Below are 13,073 nucleotides of genomic sequence, written 5' to 3'. Positions count from 1 at the left end.
TACCGAAAGTATGATTACTGTACTTTAAACGAAAAGCATAATAGATTAACCGATTTCATGAAGCTGTAATGAATGTATTATCACGTGATCTGTGCTCGTTGCCTAGCAATGATATTTGCAAACAAGTTATTACCTTGGCAACCAGTTGTGCAGTCTCTTGTCTGTCGTCCTGGTCTGAGGAAATATTACATTTTCACTTGCTACTAATAATGGCGTTACCAATGCTGCCTGGAAATTCAGTCAACAGAAATGTTAAGTATCTATACAAATGTTTTGTCTGCGTTGAGGAAAAAGAAATATGGTGAATAAAAGCTGTCTGTATTGTTAGCTACGTATGTTAGCGGCCAAAGCGGTTTACTTTTGAAAACATTTAAAGTGTGTGTGTATATAAGATATAACGTTATGTATAATACTATCATATATATGTATATATTCAGCCATTCAGTACTGCTGATAAAAATTTAAACCTCATAAAAATAACAAATGTAGAAAACATTTTACAGCGTGGAAAAGCAGGATTTTCAGGAGATGATTGTACATTGTATATTTATTAACTATTTTCCAGCTTGGAAGAGAAAAATTCCACAAATCTCAGCATTTTGATTATTCAAATGGAGTAGCAATGATGGTTGGTACAGAGAAGCCAGGCATAGGAGGAGAACTGCTTCTGGGGCAGAGCGCAAGACCCAAGTATTCACTTTTTCCAAAGAGAGAAGGCAGTGACACTCCGGCATGGGTTGCCTTTAACAAACAGGTTTGTCATCATTATAAGGAATAATATACTTTCTTACCTAGTGCTGTGCAAAGTATATTAATTTCCCCTCATTATCTTCTTACTTGAAGGTCCTGTGTTTTGATGCTTATTTCCAAGAAACTGTACCTCAGAGGAGGGAAGAAAAATATAGAGTACGAAAGTGCAAGATTTACTTCTACCTGGAGGATGACACCATACAAGTAGTGGAGCCAGAACTCAAAAACAGTGGGATCCCACAGGGTAAACTATCAAAATCAACCATACAGCATCCAGATTAATGAGAAACCAGTTAAAACATCCTGTTTAAATCCAGCTGTTCTCGTTCCACATAGGAACCCTCATTCGGCGCCACCGTATTCCTCTCCCAGCTCCTAAAGATGATTGCTTCTACAATGTGTACCATTTTAACATCAATCAGGAAATATTGCTCTATTCCAGGACCTTTATGATTACAGACTGTGATCCCTTCACACGCAACTTCTTGATGAAAATGGGGGTGCGCATAAACCCCCTTGCTTCCGCACCAGCAGATCCCTATACCACACTTCGACAAGCGGTAAGCACCATGTGTCTAAACAGCAATATCAGTACTTGAATATTATAATCTTTCTTTCACCCTTGCAGATGGAGGAGAACATGAAGCCACTTCGGCCGTATGAAAGATTGGATACCCTGAAGCAGTTTTTGAAACATGACCGAAAAGTCCTGCGCTTCTACTGCTACTGGGATGATACTGAGAGCATGTTTGGAGACCCCAGAGAGATGATCTTGCATTATTTCCTGGCAGATGACACCATGGAAATTTACGAAGTTGTCCCTCCAAACTCCGGTCGAGATGCTGTCCCTAAATTTCTGCACAGGGGCAAGCTTCCCAAGGTTAGTGAAAAAAAAATTATTATTAAAATATCCTTAACCATGAATCAAAATCATCTTGTTTTTTTTTAGAATATTTCAGAATTTACTATAATTTACCCTTGCACATTATTATCATTATAAAAAAAAGAAGAAAAAAATAATGTGCCCTTGTAATTTTTAATGAAAACAACTTTCCCTCCCTCTTCTAACAACATCTTCTATTCTCTGATGACGCGTTTTTCGGCATGAGGGTGGGTCAACCTGTCACTCACATGACATCACAGCAATAGCAAAACACAAAGATCCAATGAATTCCCGATGGACAAAATCCTACATTTTTCTTGTTCGATAAAGCCTTTATATTCGAATATACATTATAATAGGGAAGAAAAGATTGAAACCGTTTCATGCCGACTTGAACACATCCTGAAAGAGAATTATCAGTTTCAACAAAAATATTAAGCAGCACAACTGGATTCAATATTGATGATAATAATAAGAAATGTTTCATGAGGACCAAAGCAGTATATTAGAATGATTTCTGTAGGATCCTGTGAAACTGAAGACTGGAGTAATGGCCGCTGAAAATTCCCAACTTTGCCATCACAGGAATAAATTATACACTTACACAGGAATAAATTATACATTTTTACAATTATATATTTAAAAAATAATAAAATAGAAAACAGTTATTTTAAATTGTTATGACATTTCACAATATTACTGTTCTTACTGTATTTTTGATCAATTCAGCCTTGAGCATAAGAAACTTCTTTCAATAACATTACATTTGAACGGTAGTGTATAAGCATGGGTTTAAACTTAAAACAAGAAATCAACTTGCATGTAATACAAATTATAAAAATACTAAATACTATGTGCTAAAGATGTGATGATGTCAATGAGGGTGAAATTAAATGAAAATGAGTCTTCACTGTTTGTTCCACCTTTATACGAGACTAAGTGGTTATCAGTTCCTCTTTCCTCTTTTGCTTGGACAAATTTCTCCATCCTCCATGCCAAGCTTTTATCCAGACTGACAGGGCTGAAAGAACATCCAACTTCCCTAAAGCACTTTTTAGTTTCCTCCCTGCTTTTGTTTTTCAGTCTAAGTTTATTATGAAAGATGGGTTTGTTCAGGGTTTTTTTTCTGTTGTCATGTTGTTTTGTCACACATTCTGTTGCCTATAACTAAATGTCATCTGAAAAGGTTTGCAGGAATCCCCCTGTGAGAAAATAATAATGAACCCATTTGTAAATTTTGCGTGTCCTTCAAGTAATGAAAAAAATGCAATTATTTTCTCTTGCTTCTGCCAAACAGAATGCTCCTATTCCCAAACGTCAGCCTGGAGAAATAACAGACCGCACAGTTCTCAATGTATTTGGACCAGTTGGACAAGGAGGACGCTACATTTTGGATAGCCTCAAAGTAAGTAGTGATTAAAAAATAGTCCATTGTGAACACCCCAGGAAATTCAAATTAACAGTTTTTTACAAATACAATTTTTAATTAGTTTAGTAGCCAATTGTTTCAATTTTAATGGACTAGAATGTCAATGTCTCTTTGACATTTACAGACTGGAGCAGTAGATGAAGAATTATACAAAGACTGTGACCTGATCATTGGAGGCGTCATTAACGTGTGGGGTCGTAGGGTCTTGTTATGTGACTGCGACAACTTCACTAAAGAGTATTATCGGTCCAAATATGGTATTGGTGAGTTACATCATGACTCAAGGGGACGGAGTAGTATTTATGCTTTTATAGATGTTGAGATATTGGCTTAGCGTTATTGATTTATCTATCATATTTCATGATTTGTAATAGTTTTGTCAGTGAAATTAATCCTTACATTCAAATGAGCCATTTGTCTTATTATGATTTATTATATTATTTTTATAGCATAAAAGTATAAATATTTAATATCAACTAATAAATATATATATATATATATATATATATATATATATATATATATATATATATTTTATCATATATATAGAGCTGCAGTAATAATAATAATTATTATTATAATCCCCACAACCCTACATAGGACAAATGCTGTGGAGAATGGATGGATGATTGTTAATATTAGTTTTGGAGATTTTCAGAGGGAGGACTATTTTCAGGACGTTATTAATGACCACATGGTGTCAGTATTGAGTTTCATCTGTTACTCTGAAGCTATGATGAAATCACATTTATTTTGTTTGCTACAAACAAACTCTCTACAACATGTGCATCTTGTGCTCTATTGCTTTTTTTGCAGTGAAGTAAAAATCAAATTTAAATATCTCAACCCCTCATTCTCAGTTCACATCTCGTCTGTGTGGTCTGACAAGCTGTTTGTTATTTTCAAAGTCTTCCTGTCGTAAATCCCACGTCTCTATGAGAGACTAATGCTCCCCGGTGTGCTTTCATCCCTCTGAATAACTGTCGGAATAACACACATTGAATAGCTGAAGACTAATGGAGCAGAACTGATTGACACCTCAAGGTGACTTAGTTTTTGGACAGCAGATATGAGCAATGGCCAGCCAGGCCTCTTTATCTTCAAAAGCCCGGACATGAGAAGCAACCAAGCTCCGTGCCAACAGTAACACAATACGGGTGCGCGTGCATCTGTCTGCTGCGGCGTTATGCCGACTGAAGAGATCATAGCATTAGTTACACATGAGCCTAATGGAGCCAGGTTGACACAGGCTCTGATGAAGCACTTGTTCGTTTTAAGATGAATTGAATTCATATGGGTAAACGCAAACTCTGTATGGCCTTACTTTCGGTGTTCCATGCTTATGTCTGCTTAAATGTGTGTGTGGGAGATCTTTTTGATGTTTTCTTCCTGTGTGGCTTCATAGAAGACTTCACACCTGTCTCATTCAAGGCCCCGCCCCCTCCTAAACCAGCCAAACAGGTGCCACCCTACAATGGATTTGGATCTGAGGAAGATTCGCTCTGCTCCTGTCAGGGTTTGCTGTCTAAACCTCCACAGAAAGATTTCAGGAAGCTTATGGAGAAAGACAGGTAACTAGCGGCACTAATCTCCCTTAGGACGTCCTGAGTATATTCTTCCCTTCCATTTTTAAAACCATTAATATTATACCAAAACAACATGTCAGGCTCAAACACAATCTCATGATACTTCCGATATAAAACCAGCTCTTGCAAGTCAGTTTATTATTATACATTGTTTTCACAGTGCTTCACTTCCAAATATAATCCCAGAACCAGTATCATGCTGCAAATTATTCTCTTGCTTCATTTGCTTTGGACAATACATTGTCATACATTGGCATGTGTAGAGTTTGAAGAGAAAAATAAAGCTGTTCAAAATAAAGGATTTAGGATTCTTTTATAGATAGTAATAACCTCAAAGCAGGTAAGTGACAGGACTAAACCCACAGTGAATAAGCAAAGAAACATCTTGAATTTAAGTAAGGAACCAAGCCACATCCTGATTTTGTCTGACTGTTGACTAAATATTTAAAGAAGAATCATTACAAGTTGGAAAGAGGATAGATCTTTAGACTTTCTAGTAAGTTTGGATGCACATAGTTTTTGGAATGGAAAAAGTTAAATGGACAAAGTTAAAAGTTTTTTTTTTTTTTAACTGATTGCAGATCTGTTGGGGTTGATGAAATCATCCTGTATATTGTAAAAAAAAAAAAAAAAACATTCTCCTGCCAGATGATAAATTAGTTTTTTTCCCTCAACTCTAGGCAAGGTCTGGTGAGCAATGTGTTGAGATTTGTGGGGAAAATGCTGACTGACAGTCCTATCGACAAAGAACGCATTTTTATCATATGCATCTACCTCAGTGATGACACCATAGCAGTCTTTGAACCTCCTCAGAGAAACTCAGGTACTGCCGTCCTGTTTAAATTCAGATCAGAAAAAAAACATGATAAAGATTCTGCCTAATTTTATTCCATTGTTCTTGTGTTTAAGGTGTGATTGGGGGTAAGTTCTTAGAAAGAGGTCGAGTGAAGAAGCCAGGACAGGAGCTGTTTAAGAGTGAGAAGTCTGAGTATTTCACAGCTCAGGATTTATATGTGGGAGCTCGAGTGGATTTGAACAATCAGCCTTTCCAGCTGCTGGATGCTGATGAATTTACATTCAACTATATGGAGCAGCATGCTGATGAGGTAAAACACACAAAAAAAATAGTCTTTTCTCTTTTTTACACAACCTATTTTGATTAACATTGTTTAATGAACAAATCATCCAACTTTTTGCTAAGCTGTGCCAAGATGTATGTTTCTACACAGAAACTTTATTTGAAAGCCCTATGTTTCTCAATTACTTAGTTCCCCAAGGCCAATATTGGCACCACTATCAGCAAGGTAAAATCCATCAGTGAGGAACAGCAGAAGAAAGTAAAACAGTTCATCATGATGTGTGACCCAAGCAGCACTGGCTTCATTCCATATGAGTCATTTAGGTAAGGATACGGCCAAAAATTCACCCAAAAAAAGGGTGCATAACTCATCCTGTTCTAACCTGCTAAATAAAAAGTCATACGGAATGAGATTTTGGACCAATTTCACTGATTTTGAGTTTTGTGGGCGGGATTACCTACAGAAATAGAACTGACTGACGAAATTTCCTGTCGCAGTCATGGCCGATTTGGGGAAAAAGAAGAGACCTTTTATTGGTCATTGTCCCTGCAAGACACAGTATAAGAAGCAATGACTTTTGTTATAGAAAACACATATTGTCAAAAAGAAGCAGTCGGCTAATTTAGACTCCACTGACAGGCATCGACCAATGCAGACTTTTTCACCAGATTACAGTAGGTCTACATTACTTCTCATTCCAAGAGACGACAAACAACGATGCAACATGTTCAACTGGCAAAAACAAGCACCGACCAACGGAAACAGACGCTGACAGCAGTAACACACTGATTCGACAGAACTCAATGAATGTGTTTGTTGCCATCGATTGCGTTGCAGTGTGAATTGGCCTTAAAAGTACTATTTAGCAAACTATTTAGTTTGACATTGCACTCAAACTTAAATTCATGACTGTGTTCTTTACAGGACTCTGTTGGCAGATATGGACATTCAGTTGTCTGAACACGAGATCATGACACTGGGTCGCAATTATTCAGTGCAGGAACAGCCAGAGGTGCATGTGGGCCTCATGCTTGCCGTGGCTCAGGATCAGCTAAAGAAGAAAAACTTTGAGAACTTCTCAGATATGATCCGTGCTTTCACACATGAGGACCGGGACAGGTAGAGTTTTAGCAGGATTTATTCATATAATCATCTTTCAATTTCAGTCTCGAATCTTAACTTTTAAAATATATTTTCTGTTTTTTATATTACAAAGTAAAATTGTAATATATATATATATATATATATCTTATGTAATTAATTGTGCAAATAGGGCTATCAGAGACAAAAATTTAAAATACAGTATTTATTCTTATGATTTATTATTGGGATAGTGTTAAATTTATATATTTTTCTGCATATATGTTTAGTTTCAAAATGGCTTAGTCCAGAAAAATGTTTTTTTGTGTAATATGATAAATATTTCAATTCATAGGCTTTATTCTCATACCATTGATAAGACATTAAAATGTGACTCTATGACTAAATATGACTTTTAAATGAAAGACTAAATATGAAAACAAATACTTTTTCTAAAAGTCTGAGGTCACTACTTCTATTTTAATATTTTCTAGATTTTAAATAAAAAATCTTTAGAAATATTCACAAGTTATAATACCTGCATAACAATTTGAATGAAAATTTTCGAATGACCTCAAAATAGTCGATCCTAATTATTAACGATGCATTTTAATACGTAATCAACATTGACATAAACATGCATTCATACAGAACCACAAAACCGTTCCCCACTTTTCTTTAAGGACACACACTCATGCAGGCACTGATATGGACCACTAACAATCACGGTGAGGTAGAATAACCATCAATCTGCTTTCGATTGAGGGGGTGCGATTAGTTCCAGCGGTTCATGTGAAGCATTGGAAACAGATGAAGACCTGTGGCATGTTGCAGGCAGGGGAAATTGATGAGGAAGAATGCTGGCAGGTCAATGTGCTTGTCCTGTTTATGTCACCCTGTGGAAGGTTTAGTTATTTTGAGATGTTCAAAATGTTCTGAAAATAATTTAACCTAGAACGTCTGCAGCTGTCTGTCATGAACTCCATAAGAAGACTGTATAATTTTATAATCAATTATATATAAGTCTCTTATAACATGTACCATTCAAAAGTTTGGGTTAGGTTGTTTTTTGGTTAAAAGAAATTAATACTTTCATTCAGAAAGGATGCATTAAAATGATCAGACAGTAAAGACATTTATAATGTTACAAAATGATTAATTTTATTTCAAATAAATGTTATTTTCAACCTTCTATTTATTCATCCAAAAAATTTATTACTTTTCCCACAAAAATGTTCAGCAGCACAACTATTTTCAACATTGATAATAAATATAAATGGCACCAAATCAGCATATTAGAATGATTTCTGAACTGGAGTAATGATTCTGAAAATTCGGCTTTGCCATCACAGGAATAAATAAATTACATTTTATAATATATTACAATAAATAATATTTCACAATATTACTGTATTTTAAAAAAAATCTAATATATGCAACCTTGGTGATAAAATGTTTTCAAAAACATTAAAAATCTTACTAACCCCAAACCTATGAGTGTGCATATATTAAGTTATATTAATTAAAGAATGTGATGACAAAAATTGCTCATTCATCTTTTTGTCTCATTTCTGTCCACACAAATTGTGCTGAAGATCTGGACACCTCTCTTCTAAAGAAGCACGGATCATCTGTAAAGCCTTTCGCCTGCCCCTCTCTGATGACCTACTGCGAGGCCTTCTGCAGAAGTAGGGTCAACAGAGCAAAACTCCCATTTATTATCCATGAAACATTTCAAAGCAACGCATCCATATTTCCTGCATCTCTCATCTAGGTTTCAAGACGAGTCTGAGAAGATCGACTATCACGCCTTCCTATCAGGTATCAACTGGAGAGAAAACCCCGCCCCTGCTGTGCTTCCAGATGTCACCGTGAAGGTGAGTTTGAACGTGGTCTGGATGCAATGATGACTATCAAGAAAAATAGTCAGTTTGTTGTCACCAAACACATACTTTGAGACGTCATACTTTTTATCGTTTGCTAAAGCCGGCACATGCACATGAGAGTGTTTGTGTCAGGGTCCAGGAACTGGTAACCTGTGGGCCCCACAAGCTTTGAGCACCTCCAAGCCTCATCTCAAGTAAATCAGCCTTGGGAAAAACCCACTCAACAACTACTCTGAAGTGGAGCTTTTATTACAGCGCAGTAATTTAGCGTGCCTGCTTGGAGCCTAAGCAGAACCATCTGCTCACTGACTCACAAAGAGAAGACTTCCAGTTCTACAGGGTCTCAACTGAACACCAGGGGGAGTTAGCAGTCGATTCATCTCTAGTTTCTCTCTGCTGTCTTTTCTATTTAATAAGGGCTTGCAGGAGCATACATAGTGATACGAAGATGAATCCATGAGAAGCAAGTCAGACTGTGCGAGTCTGCTTTTTGTTTTTTTTTGCTTTGCTCACTCATTTCTCATTTTATGTTGGTTATTGACTGTTAAATTTGCCATTTCCTGTAGCCTAAATTAGCAGCCATCATAATGGTGAATTACCCTGCATTTATCAAACACTTCTTAGTATGAAAAAAGTCAAGTCACATTTATTTATATAGCACTTTTTACAGTACAGATTGTTTCAAAGCAGCTTTACAGAGATAACAGAAAAATAATGCAAAAAAAATTTGTTTCCAGAAGAAAATAGCGTCACCGCCACGCTTATGTTCAGAGATGTTTCATGAACATTCTTCAAAACAGAAGAATATGCACCTTTAAGGCAACATTGAAACTGTAAGGACCGATTGATCTGTCTAATTGGTCTAGTGAATAGAGCCATGTTTCTGTGCATAAGAAATATGTATACTTACTATATAGGTTATCTAGGTAGGTCATTACGTGAGGAAGTTTTTTGTCCAATAATTAGAATCTCTGTTTTTTTCAGAATTAAGTAATAGGAAATTGCTAGTCATCCAGTTTTATGCATTCCGTTAATTTTGTGAATTTGTAAGTTTCATCTGGGAGTGAAGAAATATAAAGCTAAGTATCATCAGCATAACAGTGAAAACTAATACCATGCTTCCTCATGATATCTCCTAAGGGTAGCATGTACAGAGCGAACAGCAACGGTCCTAGAACTGAGCCTTGTTGTACACCATACTAAACTTTTGATCGATAAGACATCTCTTCATTTACTGCTACAAACTGATAGCGGTCAGATAAGTATGATTTAAACCATGCTAGTGCAATTCCACTAATGCCAACATAATTTTCGAGTCCATTTAAAAGAATGTTGTGGTCAATAGTGTTAAATGCAGCACTAAGACCGAGTAACACTAATAGAGAGATACAACCACGATCGGATAAGAGCAAATCATTTGTAACTCTGATGAGAGCTGTCTCAGTAATATTGTACGTCAAAATCTTTATTGAAAATCCTTGCAGATACCATTTCTCTCTAAAAAAGGAACATAGTTGTGAAGATACTGTCTTTTGACTAATTCTGTAGGATCAAGTTGTGTTTTTTTAACAAGCGGTTTAATCATAGCGAGCTTAAAAGTTTTTTTTACGTATCCTAATGACAAAGATGAATTAATGATATTAAGAAGAGGATCTATGACCTCTGGAAGCATCTCTTTCAGTAGTTTAGTCGGTATAGGGTCTAACATACATGTTGTCGATTAAGATGATTTAATGAGTTTAGGAAATTCTTCCTCTCCTATAGTAATGAATGAATCAAATTTTTTCGTCAGGGAGACTACAATGCACTGTCTGATGCGATACTGTAGTAGACGGTTGCATAGTTATAATTTTCTCCCTGATATTACCAATCTTGTAAGTTAAGAAGTTCATAAAGTCATTACTGCTGTGCTGCTTGGAAACGTCTGGGCTTCAAGCTTTATTTTTCGTTAGTTTAGCCACTTTTTCAAATAAATACCTGAGGTTTTGTTTATTTTCTTCGAATAGGGTTGCAAAATAAGCACATCTTGCAGCTTTTAAGGACTCTCTGTATGCAATCGTGTTCTTTCCATGACATGCGAAATACCTCTAGTTTTGTTTTCTTCTAGTTGCGCTCCATTTTTCAAGCCACTCTCTTTAGGGCCTGAGTGTGCTCGTTGTACCACGGCGTTGGACTATTTTCTTAAATCTTCTTTAAGCGCAAAGGAGCAACTGTGTATAAAGTGCTGGAAAAGAGAGAGTTAAAAGTTTCTGTTGCAATGTTGAGTTCTTCTAAGCTATCTGGGATGCTGAGATGATGCAACTGTTCTGAAAGATTATTAATAAAGCAATCTTTAGTGGCAGAAGTTATAGGCCCAACATATTTGTAACACGGAGTCGGCTTTGCAGCCTTAGCTAAATGATGTAAGTTTCATTCTGTTTAGTTTTAACCTTATTTTTGGTTTAGTAATTTAAGAAGAATAAGGGTGTTGCGAGTTATTTTAAACAGTTATTACAGTTCATAAGTGTGTGTTTATGACTTCACAAATTTATGGTAGTATGTCAAGAGTATGATATACCATAGTTTATCACAGTACTACATTTACCATGGTCAAAACACAAAACTGTCCCCCTTTTTGAATTCATTGATAATTACATTGGATATTTCAATGATATATAGACTGCTGAACAAGAAATGTTCTCGGTTTTCATTTCAGAAATCTGGTGATCTTAACATATTGAGCAATAAAAATCTTATCTGCAGCAATTCTTTTTAAAAGACGATTGCAGGTCTGATTTACTGAAGCACACAAAGTCGTTAAGCATTTGTCATACATTTTTAAATAGCAGGTACAAGACATTTACCATGTGCTAAAGTCAATCTGGCCTGATAAATCTATCTCTCAGTGCGCCTTAATTTGCAGAGACATGAAATTAGAGTGCCAGCTAAACACATGTGCTCCAGGAAACTCTGCAAACTGTTTCTCAAACCCTGTCTTGCTGTTGTTTTTAGTTTGATGCAGACTGGAGGGGAGAAGCTGCAGACCCTGCAGTTAAAACAATCAACTACTCACTCTGGCTGGAGGATGTCTTTGGCAGCGCCACGAACATTAATGACAGCTGAGAACGACCTGATGGGATCACCGATAACATGAGAAAAGTCAAAAAACGTTGTGTATTGTCCTCTGAATAAATTCATGTTGTTTCTGTTGTGCTGCATGAATGTCATGATACCGTTTATGTGTGTGTGTTTTTTTTTTTATCTGACTTAAAATCAAAAACATGCTGAAATGAGAGAGCTGTTTGGAAGTGCCTTGGGACCAAGCGTGGAGCAGTTAAAAAATACGAGCAACTAAATCAAACCATATTTCATATACAGGCAGACAGACATGCACATTTGCCGTGATTGTGTGGATAAAGATGTCAATATAATACGTCAACATGCCATGGCCATGAGAGAAAACAACTGCCCGTTGCAGTACCCAAATTCATATTTCCCAAAGGCATTTTCATGATTTAGTTAAAGTAAAGCAAGGGTTTTATCCGTGGTAAAAAGTTCCAATATTCTCATTTTATAGCCTGCATTGGCTGTTCACACTCTGATCTGGCACATTATGCAATTGATAAATGCTGATGCTGTATATAAAAAGACAGGTTGAGCGTGTCTGTAATCAGAGCTTTTGCGTTCAAGGCCTCAGTTCCTGGCCAAGACAGAAGAAGTGCATTACATCACACCGGTATTATCAGGTCTTCATTCCTAGCCTTCACACTTACTAAAATATTAGCCTCATGAGTTAGCAGGCTTCTGTCTGAAACACAAAGGCTGACGCATCTAGGACATATTTAGCCTGGCTCCAGTCAATGAGGCCACACTTTGACATCCTAGAATGCAACAATGACCCCGGTTACATCTGGTATTAACATCCATTTCTGTGGTCAGCATTAAATGCAGGTATAAAACTGGGTTCAAATTGTTTTTGGATCTGATCACTCAAGCCATATTCTGAAGTAGTCAAAAATCATGTGACCACATTGTATTTTTAGTGTAAATGTTTGTCACAGGCAACAACTAGGAATTGCCAGACATTGTCTGCAAAACAAAGTCTTGGTAACTAAATAAATGTAGATCATGTTTAAGCATGCACATGTTCATTTAATACAGGTACTCAACTAAAATAACTATATACGCATTAAGACAAAAATTCTCATATCACCCAAGATATTAATGTCAGTTTTGAAATATTCTCTTAATGTTATTATTGTGGTTGATTTCATATCTGTCTGTTGCATGAACACATTTTTGTCACTGAGCAGGTGAAATCACAAAAGTAAGATACAGGCCTATTGTATTAACAATAATATGAAAAAAAAAGCCTCCTGATAGTTACATCCACAATTTCCT

General features: G+C 36.2%; 1 protein-coding gene across 1 annotated transcript; it reads left to right on the top strand.

Annotated features, from left to right (window-relative positions):
- The first annotated feature begins 86 nt into the window (after positions 1-86).
- On the top strand, positions 87-11,900 carry efhc2 (EF-hand domain (C-terminal) containing 2). Its single transcript, XM_077215444.1, has 15 exons — positions 87-251; positions 566-754; positions 844-994; positions 1,087-1,310; positions 1,379-1,630; positions 2,931-3,038; positions 3,187-3,325; positions 4,468-4,633; positions 5,329-5,471; positions 5,558-5,754; positions 5,917-6,050; positions 6,652-6,846; positions 8,403-8,495; positions 8,582-8,684; positions 11,685-11,900. The coding sequence occupies exons 1-15, from the start codon at positions 210-212 to the stop codon at positions 11,793-11,795; spliced, it is 2,247 nt and encodes a 748-aa protein (XP_077071559.1). The 5' UTR covers positions 87-209; the 3' UTR covers positions 11,796-11,900.
- The last annotated feature ends 1,173 nt before the right edge of the window (positions 11,901-13,073 follow it).

The sequence above is a fragment of the Siphateles boraxobius genome, unplaced genomic scaffold (genome assembly GCF_051911475.1).
Source record: "Siphateles boraxobius isolate OS27281-9 unplaced genomic scaffold, OSU_SipBor_1 7, whole genome shotgun sequence".
Taxonomy (NCBI): domain Eukaryota; kingdom Metazoa; phylum Chordata; class Actinopteri; order Cypriniformes; family Leuciscidae; genus Siphateles; species Siphateles boraxobius.
The sequence above is the reverse complement of the archived record's forward strand: the minus strand, read 5'-3'. Positions and strand labels throughout refer to the sequence as shown.

Coding starts and splice junctions, on each gene's coding strand:
- efhc2 (XM_077215444.1), top strand. CDS start 210: ATGGCGTTACCAATGCTGCCTGGAAATTCAGTCAACAGAAAT. Junction 4,634..5,328: donor AAGCTTATGGAGAAAGACAG/GTAACTAGCGGC, acceptor CCTCAACTCTAG/GCAAGGTCTGGTGAGCAATG. Junction 6,847..8,402: donor ACACATGAGGACCGGGACAG/GTAGAGTTTTAG, acceptor ATTGTGCTGAAG/ATCTGGACACCTCTCTTCTA.